The sequence below is a fragment of the Mustelus asterias genome, chromosome 28 (genome assembly GCF_964213995.1).
Source record: "Mustelus asterias chromosome 28, sMusAst1.hap1.1, whole genome shotgun sequence".
Lineage (NCBI taxonomy): Eukaryota > Metazoa > Chordata > Chondrichthyes > Carcharhiniformes > Triakidae > Mustelus > Mustelus asterias.
This window is the reverse complement of record NC_135828.1, coordinates 14,087,031-14,107,678: the sequence shown is the minus strand read 5'-3', so window position 1 is coordinate 14,107,678 and position 20,648 is coordinate 14,087,031. Positions and strand designations below refer to the sequence as shown.

The window sequence follows — 20,648 nt, the reverse complement described above, 5'->3', positions numbered from 1 at the left end:
TCACAGAATAAGTTTAACAACACCAGGTTAAAGTCCAACAGGTTTATTTGGTAGCAAAAGCCACACAAGTTTTCGAAGCTCTAAGCCCCTTCTTCAGGTGAGTGGGAATTCTGTTCACAAACAGAGCTTATAAAGACACAGACTCAATTTACATGAATAATGGTTGGAATGCGAATACTTACAACTAATCCAGTCTTTAAGAAACAAAACAATGGGAGTGGAGAGAGCATCAAGACAGGCTAAAAAGATGTGTATTGTCTCCAGACAAGACAGCCAGTGAAACTCTGCAGGTCCACGCAACTGTGGGCGTTACAAATAGTGTGACATGAACCCAATATCCCGGTTGAGGCCGTCCTCGTGTGTGCGGAACTTGGCTATCAGTTTCTGCTCAGCGACTCTGCGCTGTCGTGTGTCGCGAAGGCCGCCTTGGAGAACGCTTACCCGAATATCAGAGGCCGAATGCCCGTGACCGCTGAAGTGGAAGGTGGTAGTGGAAGGGTCTTTTTCCGGCTGGAGGCCTGTGACTAATGGTGTTCCGCAGGGCTCTGTATTGGGACCTCTGCTGTTTGTGATTTATATAAATGATCTGGAAGAAGGTGTAACTGGGGTGATCAGTAAGTTTGCGGACGACACAAAATTGGCAGGACTTGCAGATAGTGAGGAGCATTCAGCGGTCACGGGCATTCGGCCTCTGATATTCGGGTAAGCATTCTCCAAGGCGGCCTTCGCGACACACGACAGCGCAGAGTCGCTGAGCAGAAACTGATAGCCAAGTTCCGCACACACGCGGACGGCCTCAACCGGGATATTGGGTTCATGTCACACTATTTGTAACGCCCACAGTTGCGTGGACCTGCAGAGTTTCACTGGCTGTCTTAACATAGACATAGAACATAGAACAGTACAGCACAGAACAGGCCCTTCGGCCCACGATGTTGTGCCGAGCTTTATCTGAAACCAAGATCAAGCTATCCCACTCCCTATCATCCTGGTGTGCTCCATGTGCCTATCCAATAACCGCTTAAATGTTTCTAAAGTGTCTGACTCCACTATCACTGCAGGCAGTCCATTCCACACCCCAACCACTCTCTGCGTAAAGAACCTACCTCTGATATCCGTCCTGTATCTCCCACCACGAACCCTATAGTTATGCCCCCTTGTAATAGCTCCATCCACCCGAGGAAATAGATTTGTTTTTTGTATCTTTTACCTTTGAGGGAATATACTTGACTCTGCCCAAACTATCTATTCTTTAAAGGCTGCCCATTATCCAGTTACCCCCCCCCCCCCTTCCTTGTCCTTTTCCATAGCCATCCTAAATGTTATGATACAATTATCCTAAATATTGTCTTACTGACACTTGATCCACTTGGCCCACTTCATTCCCAAACACCCGGTCTAGCACTGTCTCCTTTCTCATTTGACTGGAAACATACAGCTACAGAAAAATTCCCAGAACACACTCTAAGAACTCTTGCCCTGGCCGATCATGCACATTCCTGAGGAGCAGGGGAATTGGCCCATTGGAAATTGAGAGTTCCTTGGCAATTCCCAGGGAGGTCAGTGCTTCGGGGCTTCCTTGGCGTGGCCCTTGAAAAATCTGGGCCATTTTTTCGTTATGGGATGGTAAGCCTACAAGACAAGTAAAATCATTCCACTTCTCAGGTTGCAATGGCTGACTTACAAATGTTTAAAAGCAGGGCTTACAACATAGAGACAAAAAAGTTGTCTCAACCCAGAATTCATGAAAACATGACAACTGAGTACAACAAAAGACTAAGTTTGCTTGGTGTTAAACAGACTTGTCTGGAGACAATACACATCTTTTTAGCCTGTCTTGATGCTCTCTCCACTCCCATTGTTTTGTTTCTTAAAGACTTGATTAGTTGTAAGTATCCGCATTCCAACCATTATTCATGTAAATTGAGTCTGTGTCTTTATAAACTCTGTTTGTGAACAGAATTCCCACTCACCTGAAGAAGGGGCTTAGAGCTTCGAAAGCTTGTGTGGCTTTTGCTACCAAATAAACCTGTTGGACTTTAACCTGGTGTTGTTAAACTTCTTACTGTGTTTACCCCAGTCCAACGCCGGCATCTCCACATCTTGGTCACAGAAGACAGAGGGTGATAGTGGAAGGGTCTTTTTCCGGCTGGAGGCCTGTGACTAATGGTGTTCCGCAGGGCTCTGTATTGGGACCTCTGCTGTTTGTGATATTTATAAACGATCTGGAAGAAGGTGTAACTGGGGTGATCAGTAAGTTTGCGGACGACACAAAATTGGCAGGACTTGCAGATAGTGAGGAGCATTGTCAGAAGCTACAGAAGGATATAGATAGGCTGGAAATTTGGGCAAAGAAATGGCAGATGGAGTTCAATCCTGATAAATGCGAAGTGATGCATTTTGGTAGAAATAATGTAGGGAGGAGCTATACGATAAATGGCAGAACCATAAAGGGTGTAGATACGCAGAGGAACCTGGGTGTGCAAGTCCACAGATCCTTGAAGGTGACGTCACAGGTGGAGAAGGTGGTGAAGAAGGCATATGGCATGCTTGCCTTTATAGGACGGGGCATAGAGTATAAAAGTTGGGGGTCTGATGTTGCAGATGTATAGAACGTTGGTTCGGCCGCATTTGGAATACTGTGTCCAGTTCTGGTCGCCACACTACCAGAAGGACGTGGAGGCTTTGGAGAGAGTACAGAGGAGGTTTACCAGGATGTTGCCTGGTATGGAGGGGCTTAGTTATGAGGAGAGATTGGGTAAACTGGGGTTGTTCTCCCTGGAAAGACAGAGGACGAGGGGAGACTTAATAGAGGTGTATAAAATTATGAAAGGCATAGATAGGGTGAACGGTGGGAAGCTTTTCCCCAGGTCGGTGGTGACGTTCACGAGGGATCATAGGTTCAAGGTGAAGGGGGGGAGGTTAAACACAGATATCAGAAGGACATATTTTATACAGAGTGTGGTGGGGGCCTGGAATGCGCTTTCAGGCAAGGTGGTGGAGGTGGGGACACTGGGAACGTTTAAGACTTATCTAGATAGCCACATGAACGGAGTGGGAATGGAGGGATACAAAAGAATGGTCTAGTTTGGACCAGGGAGCGGCACGGGCTTGGAGGGCCGAAGGGCCTGTTCCTGTGCTGTATTGTTCTTTGTTCTATTTAATCTCTTTATACCTGTCTGAGGAATCAACCACAATTTTATTTCAGTGTGGTCTTCTTTTCCCCAACTGGAGGTTGGTATGCATCACCACATTTGACATACCTGTGTCCAGAGACATGCCGAGTCTCAAATGGACAGTCATTACCACTCTCGAGCTTCAACAAGATTTGGCACGGTGAGGCCAGTAAAGGCCCCTGCTGTTACCTGATGGATTCCATTGATCCGCTATTGGAATTACGACCAGCAGAACACCTACATTTTCAGAGTAATTGGGCAGAATTCTGAGAGTAGTATACTATTCCTGATGGCGGAACCAGAAGTGTGCTTCATTTCTGCTCTCTTGCTTTTTGCTGGTTCCCGCGTGACTGTAATTAAAATTGAGAGTGTCGGTGGGCGTGTAGAGGAGGTGAGAGATTCTGTGGTGGGGAGATTTGCAGTAGTAAAACCCACCGTCAGCTAAAAACATGGTATCTATGGATGGCCAAAACTTCCCTGCCCAACTCCACTGCCATTAGCAGAAGATTTTGAGAGCACAAAAGTGGCACAAACGTTTTTTTCAAATTTAAATTCCACGTGTAAGTAATTCACATGACATCGATTTCACTTTAATCATGTGCACATTATTGTTATTTGTTGAGGCTAGCTTAGTCAGAAAGCTAAATGTACTGGCACGCCCCATGGTCAGATGCATTGATGGTTATAGGGGAGATAGGGACATTTATTTTATTGTGGAATGAAGTAGGTTATGATTTCTTGGTTCACTCTTTATTGGATGTTCATGTTAATGTCCAGTGTTGTACTTGCCACTCTGTTGAACATGGCTGAACTTACCAGCTCAGCTGGCACTTCCTTTCACATGTTGTAAAGGACATTTTTTGAGATCACTCTCAGCAGGGATAATTTAAATGATTTTGCTGAACTCAAAGACCTGTAAGGACCGCCAGTGAATACTCTGAAATGAAAACGCATTTATAGTGTTAACACTGCCCCTTAGGCCCCTCATTTTCTTACCTTGATTGACAGCTTACCTTGATTGGCAGCATGGTGGTACAGTGGTTAGTACTTCTGCCTCACAGTTCCAGGGACACAGGTTCAATACCGGCCTTGGGTCACTGGCTGTGTGGAGTTTGCACATTCTCCCCGTGTCTGTGTGGGTTTCCTCTGGGTGCTCCGGTTTCCTCCCACAGTCCAAATGTGTGCAGTTTAGGTGAATTGGCCAGCTAAAATTGCCCCTTAGTGTCCCAAGATGGTATAGGTTAGATGGATTAACCATGGGAAATATATGGGGTTATGGACTCGATGGGCCGAATGGCCTCTTCTGTGATGTGACTGTCCCCATCACACGCAGGATGCCAAGCCCTTCCCTATTATTCCCCAATATCCAGACCCCACCCTCTGCCCTCCCATGGATCCCTCTGCCACTCCTCTGTGTCCCTCTTCCCACTTCACCCCACCACTGATTCAAACCCTTGCTGGTTCCGAGACTCCGTGCCAAGCTGCTCTTCTCCCTTCTGCCAACAAGGAAAACTGTTGACCTGAAACACAACTGCACAAAGCCAACTGGTGCATGACGCCTTTTAAAAACAAAACGTGAACCGGGTGTGATGAGATTTTCATGTGCCGCTAACTTTATCTTGCAGGTGGGAGTTTATTTTCAAGAAGTTTTACATTAGTCCGGGCTCATGAGATGCAAATGCATAACAATTACAAAACCATCCCAGGCTGGTGTGAGGCCCAATGCGCTGCAAACAAGCCACTGCCTTTATCTCTGCATCTCACCCCGCAGTCGGGAAATCAAAATCCTGCACCCCGCCTAATTCAGCCACCCCACCGTTGTACACTGAAGTGGTCAGCTCACTAACAGCAAAGGTATAAGAATGAAAAGGTTGCCACACAGTGGGTTACTTAACCAGTTAGTGGAGCTTTATTAGATAGGTGTTTATAGCTTACAGTCCAGGATTGAAGAGAGGGAAAATCTCCCAAATACCTCTGATGATGCCATATGTAATCATGTGACACATTACACAGAGATGCATTGGCTTACAATACATAACGCCCACAATTCACGTGTCTCACTCTGTCAGGTCCCACAAAATACCCATTATTGTGTCCAGAGAGATTTCTTGCCATGGTGTTGGGACAATGGGAACGCGATATTGGTGGCTCGGGAGTTAACTGCAATGCAGTTGAAAACTTATTTGTTCGGAACAATGTAGGAGGACCATTCGTGCAGTGAAGAGGACACCCAATATGAGGCCTTCTCAGTGACAGTCCAATGAACAACATTCACAGTGTTAAAATGTACTTCAGAAGTTGTATCTGCTCCTGCATCTTCCCTCTCATCTCTTTGCTGCTGTCCCCCGCATTCCCTCTGTCGGTGCTCCATATTGAGACCACTTAGTCAGATTCCATAGAATGCAGCAGCCTATGTTGATATGGGAGACTGGCTGAACCTTTACTGAAAGATCTATCCAGCTGCTTGAATCTCTGTTCAGCATGGTGTGTTTGATGAATGTTGGTCACTCTATCTGTGCTGAATACATGTACACAGCTGCTGTAAAGCTTATCCTGAACTTGGCTGTCTCGGCAGTTGTAATAACTGGAGGCGACTCAATGTGGCTCTAAGAACAAAGGGTTTATTAAACAAATATAATTACATACAAGATAAGAGTCTTACAGGACACATGCACAAGTCTACTCTCTTCTCCTTCCTGGCTCCAACTGAAGGTTTTCCCTGAGCCAGGACACAAGCCCTTGCTCCCGATTGGCTCAGCTTCCCACGTGGCCACTCCATAGGGTCCAGCCTGGTCCGGTCATGCGGCCCGCAAAGGATTGCGCCTTAAAGGGGCCACATTACTACACCAATAATCTTGGGTTTTTCTTTCTTGGTCCAAGTTGGGATTATTCTTTATTCTTCCACAGGATGTGGGCATCGCTGGTTAGGCCAACATTTATTGTCCATCCCTAAACACCCTTGGGAAGGAGATGGTGAGTTGCCTTCTTGAACCACTGCAGTCCATGTGGTGTAGGGACACGCACAGTGTTGTTAGGGAGGTAGTTCCAGCATTTTGACCCAGCGATAGTGAAGGAACGGCAATAGATTTCCAGGTCAGGGTGGTGAGTGGCTTGGAGGAGGAACTTGCAGATGTAGGTGTTCCTGCCATTGTCCTTCCAGGTGGTAGTGGTCAGGGGTCTGAAAGGTGAAGTGGAAGCAGTCTTGGTGAGTTGCTGCAATGCATCTTGTAGATGGGAAAGGGTACACACACTGCTGCTTGAATCTAAAAGCTTCATGGTTGGAAAACTGGCATCCACCTTCACCTTCGATGAAGGACATCAGAACTGAGCCATGCAATGATGGAGTGACTGTTCTTGTGGCTCATGAGCCCATAGTTATTGTGTGCAGGACCACGTAGGCTGAATGGATACAATCTAAACCACCTGCATCCTCACCTGATGAAGGGGCAGCACTCCAAAAGCTCGTGCTACCAAATAAACCTGTTGGACTTTAACCTGGTGTTGTGAGACTTCTTACTGTGCCCACCCCAGTCCAACGCCGCATCTCCACATCAATCTGTCTCTGGTGAACCTTGCTTTTGTCTAAAAAACTGGGTGGCTCAAAACCCATTCCCTATTCAGCCACAGGAAACAAACAAGATAAGGGTCTTACAGCACACAAACCTCCCAGCATCCATATTGTCGGAGATAAGTTGGGAGATGCACGTCAGGATGCTGATGTCCTGGTGCACACGTGTGCTGGAATTGCCCAGGAAGTTTAAACATCCGATGGGCTGATTTCTGTTCCAGGAGGTAGCCAACACTGGTCTCAGTGTCAGAGACTTGGGCCAGATACATGAGATTTAGCTGCATAGTTACCCTGAAGATGTTACTCTGCTTCATGCCTGGTTTAACGCAAATGATTAGCAAGCATAATGGAACTGCATTACCGCGAACTACCGCGGATCACACCCCGACCTGACCACCCTGACTTCCCCCTAACCTGACTGGAGTAACCCGCAACCCATAGCTCTTGACCCGACCTGATCTGATTCCCCCACTCAACTACCCCACCCTGACCTGACAAGGGCACCCTGGGTTGGAAGCAACCAGATACAGGGCGAAGAAATTAGTATACTGGCGTTCCATGTACACCGATATGGAGAAGGAAATCTCCATTTGTGCAGCATATGATGCGCCCAGGCTGCATCAAACAAAAGAATCACTGGACCTACATGAGATCTCAGGGCTCTCATTGTCATTTACAGCAATTGCCATCTTCAAATAGAATAGAAAACAACATTTAGTCTTCGTCGACTCGAATTCTGGATGGGTTGAAATCTACTACCTGCCAAACATGATGAATAATAGTTATAATTAAGCTCAAGTGACACTTACCACACACGGCATCCCACAGAGACTCATGACAGACAACACTTGCCAACACTCTCCACTGAATTTTGCCACTTTGCCCTGATGCCAGTGGACATGCAGGCTCCTCCAAAGGTCGACACAATGACCCTGTACTGACTGGGTACACTGATAGAATGCACCAGATCACCCATACTGAGGAACCCAGCCCAAGAACAACTGCAGCAAAGCCAATTAGCACAATCACACACACACGGTATGTGACCAAACACAAGGTTCCAGCACCACATAATCAAGTAGCCTACAACTGACCTTCATCTTTCATCTTTACACAACAAAGCTGGAACAAAGGAGACACGATGGGCTACGCATCAGCTGCACCAGCTTAATCCATATTTCACTCTTTGTAAATACTAATGTATTGTTAGCCTGTTCAATCTGTATAAAATGGTTCGTACACAGCTACTGTTTGCACATATAGTTACATCTCAGTACCACCAGTAAATGAGGAACTTAGAGAAGATGTAGATCAAATGGTCATGTGATGATGCAGCCACTAAAAGGGTCACATGACAGGAGCATGGGCATTCTCCCCGGAGCGCGGGCAGAGTGCAAGCATGGAGTAGCTGTTTAGCTAGGAAACAAAGCATTGTTTGTTACAAGTCCTTGGTTGCCAGTCTTTGGGAACACAGCACTTGTACAGGTCTGAATCAAAGGCCAGAAGGAATCTGTCTAATGCCAGCTCCATCACAATATTCTTTCCATTGCAGAAAAGCCTGACATGGCCATTCAACACGTTATGGTTGATGACGCCCACATTTAACTTGTTACACCTCAAAGGCATTTATTTTGGGGGATGAATGAGCTGTTCTGAAATCTTCCTTGAAGGGAGACAAATCCATCATAGAATCCCTACAGTACAGAAGGAGGCCATTTGGCCCATTGAGTCTGTACCGACCACAATTCCACCCACGCCCTATTCCCATAACCCTCATTTACCCTGCTAATGCCCCTGACATCAGGATCAATTTATCATGGTCAATCAGCCTAACCCACACATCTTTGGACTGTGGAGGAAACTGGAGCATCCGGAGGAAACCCACGCAGACACGGGGAGAATGGGCAGACTCCACACAGACAGTGACCCGAGGCCGGAATCGAACCCGGGTCCCTGGTGCTGTGAGGCAGCAGTGCTATCCACTGTGCCACCCTCACCAGCATAGTATTCTGAATAAGTTATTCTTATCTTGCCTTTGTACCAATCGTTTGTGATCTGACCCTTGGTGAGGTTGAGAGAGAGACCGAAAGGAGCCCACGACATTGCTTCATTGGACACAAATACAACAATTTTAATCTGAGAAAAAATACAAAATGAAACCATGTACAATATATGTACAAACTCTTTTTTTTTGTACAAGACAAAATATTATCACCAGATATCATATATGACAGAGCCAGGTAGATCAGGTCTGAGCACCATCATATTATCTCCTCTAAATTACCGAGCAAAACAAAAACGCAAACTGAAAAGAGAAGTTGAGAAGGGAAGGTGACTCTTTGCAATGACTCTCCATCTTCAAGGTTGACGATGAACAAAGAGCAAAGAGAACGGGGAATTAAGAAACCAAAATCGATAGAAATAAAGGTGCACAAATGCAGAACAGAAAACATGCTAAAAAATAATGAAAATGTACATTTTTTAGTAAGTGTAGTAAAGTTAGTTTTTTTTTGTTGTTGCTGTTATGTAGTCATCCACTGAATCCCCAGACTCTGGCATCACGAAAGAGTCGAACTGAATGGAAGGTGCTGAAGCACAAGTTCTTAAAACAGGCTAACAAGATCTCCTTGTTAACATTCCAATTAATATTCATATATTTTATTCACAATTGTTTCACTCTACTTCCTACAAAATTTAACGACAAAGTAATCACAATTCAAAAATCACTCCAGAACATAGTGTTGTTAGGTTGCAGTATGGACGTGTTCAGTACTGCAGCCGGAGAACAGACATTAAAGCTGAGATAGTTTTAGCTAAAGTTAAGAGTCTATAACTGATGGAACTGACACAGCAAGGTGTGCAGAAACAATAAGGTTGCCTGCCATGTATCTTTTCCTATCCAGTGATGTGAGTTTGCATTAGGTCCGGTCCAGCTCTCTTTTGGCCTTCTTTGTTTCTCTCTTCCTTCTGACCTTGTGTTGCTGGATAAAAGTAGATGTCAAGGTGGCTTCCAACATTATGAGAGAGGTGGGGGGGGGGGGGGGGGGGGGGGGGAGAGAGCGGTGGTCACGCCAAGTCAAAGATTGAACTGCTTTGATCAATAAGTGTTGCTTGAAGCTATGTAATAGGCTGAAATGGTGTGCAGGCTTGCTTCAGACAACCCTGCGTTAATGCTTTCTACCTCACTGAGTTAACATCGACGTCTCTTTAGTCTCCCAGGATATACTGCAAAGTATGATCTACTGTCTCTGTGATCTGTGTTAACTACTTTGTGTCTCAAAATTCTCGTTTCAAAACAACTTTAAAAATGGAGAAAATGAACAGTGTAAAAAAAAATAGCACTTAGCTCGCAATGTTCTCTATCCAAGAAGATCTTGTAGGTTTATATTTCATCAAAGCAGAGGAAAAAAAATCAAATGGATAACGAAGAAATGGTGATGTTATAATGTGGAACAACCTTTAATACGGGACTTGGTCTATGCCCTATCTCAACACAAGGACAGATAGCAGCATATAGTCTGATAGCGCTCACATGCTGGTTATCAGGCAACAATGGACGCCTCATTTGCCACTGCGAAAAGTATACTGTTTTTATTATTTTGTTGATTCAGGGATTGGATACATTGAAATCATTTTTTTTTGTGACCTTCATCCTCCAAGGGGAAACAAAAGAGGAACAAAATAAGAGTCTGGTCACAAATAGACGGAAAGAGAAGCTACAAAGTAGAAGATGACAAGGTATTGCATTTATAAAATACATTTTTTTTTAAACATAAATGGCCATAATATTCAGTCTGCATCGATTGTCTTCAAGTCATCAGTAAAACCATCCAGTAAAACCTGTGTTTCCATGCTGGACAAGCAGGTAATTTTCAAGGGCAGAATTATTACTTCTTCTTGGTGGTGTAGTATCCATAATCCTTCACCTGTCTTTAATGGAGCACAGTAAGATCCATGGAGCATTGAAGCCAGTGTCCTATTGAAGGAGCTTCACAAAGTCTCTCTCTTTCTCTCTCTCACACTGGAGTTCATACAGGTATCAACATTCATCTTCGACCTCTCTGATTGGTGGGATCAAACTGCTGGTAGATTTGTACTGATTGATTTGATTAGCCATGTGAGTGCTCATTGGTTTTATTTGAATGTTCCTAGGGAAGGTGCTATCAGTTTCATCTGTAAACCATTTCTTTTCTGCAAGCAACAGGAAGAATCCGCAGAAGATCGAGAGAAAGAGGAGGAAAGAGAGAAACAAACATTGTGGTTAGTTTTGTGGGCTGGAAAAATACGTTAACGTTGTAGCATGTTTGACAGATTGTAAAATTGGAATTCATGACATGTTACCTCCTCAACTGTGATACTGACTGATTAAGTGGTTTAAATTATTCCCTGTGACAGAATGATAAAGTTACAATCTGTTCTGACATGATCTACAGGTTGCCAGCATTCTGCAGTGTCCATCCACATTCATCTTCACGTCAAACAGACATTTTTTTTGTAGCTGTAATTCAATGGAACTTTTAAAGTAATCAGAACACCTGAATTATTGATAGGGTTTTTATGTGGAGAGTTCCCAGTGGACTGGAGTTAGAGAGAGAAAAAAAACTGCATTCTAAGCCTAAAAAAAAGCAGTCTCCCCTAAACCAGTTCAATTGCTTTGAAACTATAAGAATATGACTCAGAGGTATTGTAAATGTAAAATAAAATCAAAGCAACAAAAGAATGACTACATTTCACTTTGACAGCTTTTGCAAAAACCAATAACAGTATGATGTCTTGTTTGATATTTGGAGATCGTTCAATTTTACAGGCAAATTTCCTTTCTCCTCATTTTACTCCTCCTTGCCTCTGTGTCTCCTCCAATATAGCGTGCCTAACAGGACAGTGCAGATTTAAATACTTCTCCAGAACCATTGTCAGGGCTGTTTCCAGGTCTTGCTCATCAAGACCGCACTATACAGCTAGTGAATGAGACAGTTTACGTCTATGTCAGCTTTTTCTTACCTCGGAGATGGAATGCTTTGCTATTCCACAGTGTGTCATTTGTTACTCTAGTTAATAGCCTGGCTGAACTCTGATGAGATTCACTCAACTGAGGCAAGCAAGCTGAAGTGACAGGCCACTCTAGTCGGTGGGTGCATGACTTCCGGGCTGGGAGCCAAGTATTCAACCATTTGGGTTCCTGGATGATTGTACACAGACATTTGTAAAACATCCAAGTCTATCACAATTGGAGAATGCTATTCTTGCAGGATTAAACCTTCAGATGGGTGTAGACTGATAGGTGGCGGAATTCAGGAGGTACTTTTGTAACTTTAACTTAGCTCCCCCAGTGGGAACAAACCAGTTTCAGGTTATAAGCCTGTTTCATTCCAGGCCTAGATATACACTTCATTGAGTAGTGGAGAGTTAAAATTGAGTGGGGTGTAAAATAGTTGCCAAATTTTAATCCAATTGGTTCAGGCGGACTCTGCTGTGGAAGCAGAGTTTTTGAATGTTTTTAAGGCAGGGGTAGATAGGTAGTTGATAAACAAGGGGGTGAAAGTTGGCTACAATCAGATCAACCATGATCTTATTGAATGGTGGGGTAGGTTTGAGGGGCCGAGTGGCCTACTCCTGCTCCTAACACGTATGTTTGGTTACCATTGATTAAAATGACCCCATCACTGTTCAACCACAATGCAGTTAAGTAACTCTTGTACATTTTCTTTTGTGAGGGACATGGAAATGAAGCCTCACTCATGATCTTGCAATAGAGCTCTCAACACTCAGGATTTTGTTTCTTTGTCAATCAGGGTAACAGTTAAAACCCAGGTAAGGAGCTGGGTGGCCATTTCCTCGGGATGAGGTACATTAGCTGTACACCCAGGGTGAAAAGTCAATAATGGGGAGAGGAGGACTTTGCTTCTCATTGCATCACTTCCTTTCCCAATGTGGTGGGAACAAGGAAGGTTGTTTTAAAAAAAAATATTTTTTTTGTCATTTTCCAATGCAGTAATATTGTTTCTCATAGCATTCTCTGACCTGAAAACACAAAGCAAACTCATGATTTATATCCCAAATCTCTTGATTTTTTTATAGCTTGACTCTTGATTTATGAGTCAGTGAGGCTACTGTAGATAGAAGGTTTGACTTAGCATGGTTCCATTTCATATAGATACAGTCAAAAATATATGTCGTCTTTTAAGTGTAAAGTTTTATAACAGCTTGTCATGTTAGAGCTGGAGTCAATTATCTTTAAAACTGAAGATTTCACAAATTTACCACTAGCCCAATCCATCACGCAAACCAGCCTCCCATCCATTGACTCTGTCTACACTTCCCGCTGCCTCGGCAAAGCAGCCAGCATATTCAAGGACCCCACGCACCCCGGACATTCTCTCTTCCGCCTTCCTCCGTCGGGAAAAAGATACAAAAGTCTGAGGTCATGTACCAATCGACTCAAGAACAGCTTCTTCCCTGCTGCCACCAGACTTTTGAATGGACCTACCTCGCATTAAGTTGATCTTTCTCTCCACCCTAGCTATGACTGTAACACTACATTCTGTACCCTCTCGTTTCCTTCTCTATCAACGGTATGCTTTGTCTGTATAAGGCGCAAGAAACAATACTTTTCACTGCAAACTAATACATGTGACAGTAATAAATCAAATAAAAAATCAAAGATATTGTCTGTAAAGCAGTGTTTGGTTAGAACATGATATTATGAAATTTGACACGAGTGAACTTTTTTTCATCTCCAGCCAATGTTGGAACCTCATGCCCCTTATTTTTGCTACCACGGTTGATGAACCATATTCTATAACTTGGGTATCTGCCCTTTTGAGAAAAAAAGCCATTAAATAAAGCAATGGGTATACATCCAAATCCCATGAAAGGTTACATTGCCCAGGTATGAAGTGCCAATACATTATTGTTATAGTCTTGGAGCAATACATACCTTGATACACTTTTTGTGAGGGATATGATTTCTAAGTAAAATGAAGCCTCAATCATGAGACATACCTTCTTGGCTAAAACAGATTGTCAATAGTTGATGTTCTGCCAATAGTTACAAGCAGATTTAATCAATACTGTTTCACAAAGCAGGAGAAAGGTATTGGTGGAGGGATGCAGACTAAAATATTTGTCACCATGTTATTTTTCTTTATAGATTATTAGCCTCCGGGGGACTGAAAAGATTGTTTTTCAGAAGTCAGGAAGATTGAGGAAGAAGGTGATCCATGTTTATAAAATGCAAAGAGGGGAAAGAATGATATGAAAAGTCCATATTTGACTATGGAACTGAGTGGATTTCTATTACTTGTATGGGTGTGTTTAGTGAAATGAATCAACGCAGACATGCGCACAGCAGGCTTGCAATGTGGTCCTACGAGTGTAAAGCATAGGATATAGGCGTTGATAATCTGCTCTGAATAATGGCAAATGTGGGTTGTACGTGAAGCTGCTGATAAGGAATTTCAACAATTATTGTAGGTGTATTTTGGTAATTTTGGGCAGCTTGAAAACAATAACTGGCTTAGTAACTCATCTTGTATCAAGAGTCGGAAAACAGCGAGTGAGACAAAGAGGGGGTTGGCTCCCACTATCACTGCTGAGGGGCTGGAGGGAAAATGGCTCAAATTCCCACAGTTAAATCATTCTGACTTTCTAACTGTGGAAAACATTTCCAAAGGTCTTAGACTACACAGCAAGAACTGCATTAAAGTGTAAGAATATTTTGAGGGGGTCCATTGTATTGATTTTACTCCAGGTTGTCATTCAATCAATGAAAACATTGGACTAAAACCCTTCAGGAAGTAAAATTTTGTAAGCACATCCTAAGTGGAAGTGAGTCCTGGGCCCAGTCTCATGCTCCAATCAGAATACCTTCCTTGTCGAGTCTCTCAAACTTGGGATTTTTCCCACAATCTAGTTAGAACCAAAACCCACACTTTTCAAAGTGGAGAATTCTTTCACTGTGAATGAAGCAGGGAGCTGGTTAGAGATCGGGAAGGGTCTTTATATCCTATATATCCCTGTGTTCACAAAAAACCAGCTGTGTACTTTGCACAGCATCTGTGAATACATGAACTCTATCCCTATGGAATGATTGTATCACAGCTTGGTATGGCTCCTACTCTGTCCAAGACCGTACAAAGAGTGGTGAATGATGCCCAGTCCGTCATGCAAACTAGTCTCCACTGACTCGGGAAAGCAGCCAGCATAATCCAGCACCCCGGACATACTCTCTTCCACCTTCTTCCATCGGGAAAAAGATACAAAAGTCTGAGGTCATGTATCAACCGACTCAAGAACAGCTTCTTCCCTGCTGCCTACAGATGTTTGAACTTTTACACTAAGTTGATCTTTCTCTACACTCCAGCTATGACTGTAACACTACATTCTGCACTCTCTCGTTTCCTTCTCTATGTACAGTATGCTTTGTCTGTATGGCACACAAGAAACAATACTTTTCACTGTATATTAATACGTGACAATAATAAATCAAATAACTAGTATCAGTATTTCAAATGTGAGTAAAAATGCTAGTGAACAGAATCGTGGACAGAAACTCTGCTAACAATGTAGCGAGGAGCCAACAAACAATAGAGCTACGACTGATCAAGTTGGCCATTGCCCATTTATAGAGTGCACTCTTGCGTTCTGTTGTTTTATAGGCACGATACAATAAATGGAAAACAACCAATGACTTTGGTTGCAGGGCGCTCCAGCCAAAGGACTTCCTTCATTTTGTCGGGTGGAATATTTTAGTTTGGTGATGGTATCACAAATCACCATAGTCCTTCAGCTCAGTTACAGGCAACAGGAAACACGAGGCAACTTTCAGCCCTCAGTAATCAAGCAGAAAATTATAAACATAGTAACCCACAGGGTTCTTAAATAACCTGAGGTTTAATAATTTACCGGTGATTGCATAATATTTCCATTTCTTCGGACCATAGCCTTTCATAGAAGACGACAAAGTAGAAACAAGGAAGAAACAATTTCAGAGATTGTTTTCCCACGCAGTGGTGACAGTAAAATGCTCTTGTAGTATCACTTCCAATCAATACAGTACATTGATGTGGAGAATTCCATGTAAAATTGGTTCATTAGGGTTACAATTCTTTAAGGATTTCATGACAATGACTTGGTTCTCTGTAAAGAATTGTATGACTGCTAAACTGTTTTTAATTATCGTAAATTTCAAATATTATCCTTATGTTTCTAAGTTGTCCGCACATTTTTTTTCCATTCAAGATTATCACTATAACCTAAGGGACGATGATGCTATGAAAACCACGGAAGCGTGTGTTTGAGATAATGTAATGCCCCAGGCAATGGTTGCCCATCATTGTGTTAAATGAGAGGAACAAGTGGTCAAATTGACGGCCCTGCACAACAGATTGACATTATAAATAAGAGCATGTATTCAGGGATAGATAAAAATGCTTCCGAGAAAATTACATACGTTTGGGATTATTTGTTTACAGGTTTATGTGCCCTGTTACATTGTGGCTAGAATTGTTAATGCTCCACTCAAGCCACCTCCCATCTTCTCTCACCTAAATCTTTTGTTGTAACCCTCTATTCCCTTGTCCCTCGTGTTTGCTTAGCTTCCCCTTAGATGTATCTGTACTATTTGTCTCAACCACTCCGTGTGGTAGCAAGTTCCACATTCTTATCACTATATAAGTTTCTTCTGAATTCTCTGTTGAATTTATTGGTGGCCATCTTGTATTGATGGCCCCTTCCCAATAAGAAGAAACATTTTCACTGTATCCATGCTGTCAAAACCTTTCATAAGTTTAAATTAGCCTATCTTTCAGCCTTGTTTTTGTCAAGAGCTAGTCAAGTAGTCAGTCAATCTTTGTAAATTTAATTCAATCCCAACATTTCCTTTTTATAATATGGTGACCAGAACTGCACACAATATCCGAGTGTTGTCTAACCAAGACTGGATACAGGCTTAGCATGATTTCCCTTCAATTCTATCCTGCTAGAAATAAGTTTTAGGTTTGGTTTGCTGATTTCATGGCCTTGCTAACCTGTAGTACAATGTTTAGTGATTGGTGTATTTGTACTCCAAATCCTTTTGTTCCTTGCGCCTTTCAAGTAATAAGTGGCGTCCCTATTCTTCCTACCAAACTGTGCTACCTCACATTTATGTGTAGAACTTTGTTTGCCAATTATTTGCCTGCTATGCAGTCCTCCTCAATATTATCTAGCCCCCCCCCCCCCCCCCCCAATTTGGTGCCATCTACAAATTTAGAAATATGCATTAAATGGATATGAAGCTGTTTGAATTTCAAGGCTGGGTTGGCTGCTAGACTTTTGATTACAATACAGCAAGGAAAAAGAGTGAATAGTGTCTCGGTCAGAATGGAAAATACAGAGGAACTCAGAGAATATTGGTATTTATAAAATAAAGATAGGAAACATTCTCAAAGCAAATTGAGAATATAACTGAGAGAAAGATTCCTCATCAGCTGATAAACTTTTGCTACTTTTCTGTCCAGTTGTATGGAAGAGGGCATAGAGGACTCTGGAGAAATATGAGCCACATTCAAATATTAGATGACTAATATTTTGAAAACAATGTGTGGACCACTGATGATAAACACTTTCTCTGAGTGAAGAAAAAATTGTGCTATTGAAGAACTGTTTAAAAAAAACCCTGGATCCTTCAGTGAGTCATCAATAGGCATGGAGGCCATTAAAACTTTGGAATGAAATAAACAGAGGTGCTGTAATCTGTGCACATACAACCAGAAATAAGTTGCTGAATGCAGAAGTATCAGTAAAAGTGCAGAATAGGTACAGTGATGAGCGTAGGAGGTCATTGATACAGATAAAATAGGGTCACAGACTTCTGAGTTGAGGAAAAAGGAGTCAGAAGACGACCCATCCAACTGACAGGAAGCTAGCAAGCTTAACTTTAGTTGGAGCCTTTATTAAGGATAATTGGTTTAGAAGTTGTAAAATGTTTGAGATATTCATGGCAACGAAAGCTACAAACCCAAGAGTTTGAGAGGTATAAAACCAAACGATTAAAACGACCATGCACAAACAAAGTATTGTAAAAGAAAATTGCAGAGAGATGGGAGGATCTTTACTGAGGACAGACTGAGAGGAAAGAGTGAGCCACAAGGCATTGCTTTCCCTTTAAGATAGTGTACGAGATATCATTCACTAGACACGTGGCTAAATGGGAAATCAAATGTGGCTAGTTGCAATTTTGATTAAATACAAAATAGACAATAGCTCTCTCCTTGGGCATGTGATTTCAATATTTATATTCAGATCTGTGTGTGTACTTTGACCTTTTCGTGTGTAGGCTGATGAAATGGTAAGATAAAAATCGGAATGTTAGAGTCTTGTACACTCGCTGATTAATGTTTCAGTGAGTTTCAATAAATGTACATATAAATTTACATTTACCTGTATTGTATGAGCATTTTATGGCCTTTCCTACTAATATTATTGCAAATGACTAAAAACCGTAACAGCACCCGTAGCCAGTCATCAATTTCCATTGGACAACACAACTGTAGAAACATATTCTGTTCTATAACCTCCACTCTCTCCTTGAGGTTGAACCAGAGTGTTTGCAACTTTAGTATTATATTTGATCCTGGGATGAGTTTCTGGCCAAATCTGTGCCATCATTAAGGGCCCTATTTCCATCTCCATTACGTTCTCTGACTTAGTCCTGTCTCAACTCAGCTGAAAAGCTCATCCAGGCCTTTGTTATCTCTAGACTGGACTCTTCTATTATTCTAACACACTTCTCGCCAGAGGTCATCCAAAACTCTACAGCCATGTCCCGACTTGCACCATGTCCCATTTATCCATCACCCCTATGTTTGCTGACCAAAACTATGTTAAGTTTCTTGGTTAAGGAACATCCCGATTTTAAAATTCTCATCCATGGATTTCAAATTCCTCCATGACTTCACCTCTCCCTATTTCTGGAATTTCCTCCAGCCCCACAATCCCAATTTTAACTGCTCTACTTTTCCTGGTTAGGCCTTCAGCAGCGGAGGTCCTAAACTCTGGAATTCCATATTTAAAATGATCCTTGAAACATACTGCATTTGGCCACCTGCCCTTTTGTGTGGCTCAGTATTAAGTTTTATTTGATAACACTAAGATAAGGCAAAATACTACGGATGCTGGAATCTGGAACAGAAACAGACAATGCTGGAGAAATCAGCAGCTTTGACAGCATCTGTGGACAGAGAGTAGAGCCAACGTTTCGAGTCAGGATGACTTTTTGTCAAAGCTCTCTCCACAGATGCTGTCAGAGCTGCTGAGATTTTCCAGCATTTTCTGATTTTGTTTGTTTGATAACACACCTATGAAGTACCCTGGGACAGGGACATTTCACCACATTAAAAGGTGCTATACAAATACAAGATGTTGTTATTATCATAGCAGAGCGAGCAAACGGAACCAGTCACTTAGAACAGGAAGAAAGGAATTGGTAAACGCAAAATATTGCGGATGCTGGAATCTGAAACAAAAACAGAAAAATGCTGGAAAATCTCAGCAGGTCTGACAGCATCTGTGGGGAGAGAATAGAGCCAATGTTTCGAGTCTACATGACTTTCATCAGAGCTGACAGGAGCATTCCAACCATTATTCATGTAAATTGAGTCTGTGTCTTATAAGTTCTGTTTGTGAACAGAATTCCCACTCACCTGAAGAAGGGGCTCAGAGCCTCGAAAGCTTGTGTGGCTTTTGCTACCAAATAAACCTGTTGGACTTTAACCTGGTGTTGTTAAACTTCTTACTGGGAAAGAGAGTCAGCAGGGCTTTATATTATGAGGGTAGGGAGGATGGTGGAATGGGACAAAGGGAATGTAAATGAGCGTGCAGAAGGCTGAGAAGGTGTTGAAGGTGTATATTAATTGATCAGAAAGGAGTTGGTGTTTGTTTTCAAGGAAGTTATGTTTAGCAGCTCTAACAGTTGGACTTACAGATAAGTTGCAGAGTGACCAAGACAGCTGGTCAGATAGAGCCTTTGAGGGATTGCAGAATGGCAGCCTTAACTGCAGTGTGGGTCAGGAATGACTGAAATATGAGAGTTTCCTGCAGAATGGGAATATCATTAACATTTTCACCAAAGGAACGAAGTAAATGGAGTTAGATCAAGCAAGAACCAATAGAATGGTGACAGCACAGAGACCTGTGCTGGCAACAACTGAGCTGGTCCCATTTCCCCCGACCTAATCCCGTAAATCTGAAAATGCTTCCTCTTCAGGTGCTTAAGTAATTCCCATTTGAAAGCCATGATTGAGTTTTTCCTCTGCTGCCCGTTCAGGCAGCACACCCCTGATCGTAACAACTCTTTTTGCATAAAAAAGGATTTTCCTCATGTCAAAGTGAGGCAATAATTTTTCAAAAGATCATTCCTATTAGCTGTTGTATAGTGACAAATAAAACTGGTTTCATTCACAATATGCTGCAAGGTATTCTTTAAGAGACAGATATAACAGTGATCAGAACAGCCTAGATATAGTTTATGAGTTGCTTCCTTTAAAAGAACCAACTAAAACAGCAGTAACAGGTCTACTCGATTCCTATCAAGTGTGGGAATGATATATAGCAATATTATATGAAGAGCAAGAGGAAAAGTGCAACATCTTAAGGGAGCATTGTTCATGCATTCCACCCATGTCTAGTACTAAGTAGGTGCTAAGCGGGGTTTGCAGTAGTTGCGTGGATGCTTTGTGATTCCATTATGCTCAGTTGGAAAATGCTGTTTTAACATTTGGTGGGAAAACTAGAGCATTTTCTGACATAATTTGCACTTTGAGTGAAATCAAGGCTAAACAGTATATCCTTTTCTTCTGTCCCAGTGGTTCACCGAATTACGGTTTGGACAATGGCCGTGCCCCAATGCAAGTGGCTAATCTCCA

General features: G+C 42.5%; 1 protein-coding gene across 3 annotated transcripts in view; it reads right to left on the bottom strand.

The window, feature by feature from the left end:
• Positions 1–8,850: 8,850 nt before the first annotated feature.
• Positions 8,851–20,648, bottom strand: part of LOC144480253 (calcium-activated potassium channel subunit alpha-1) — a 797,282-nt gene continuing 785,484 nt past the window's right edge. For 2 of the 3 annotated variants that reach the window (XM_078199543.1, XM_078199544.1), the window contains one exon: positions 10,321–10,935. In XM_078199543.1, coding sequence (XP_078055669.1) covers positions 10,784–10,935 — 152 coding nt within the window. In that variant the 3' untranslated portion in view covers positions 10,321–10,783. Of the gene's footprint in view, positions 10,936–20,648 lie in introns of all 3 variants that reach the window. The other variant, XM_078199542.1, reaches the window with a different exon arrangement.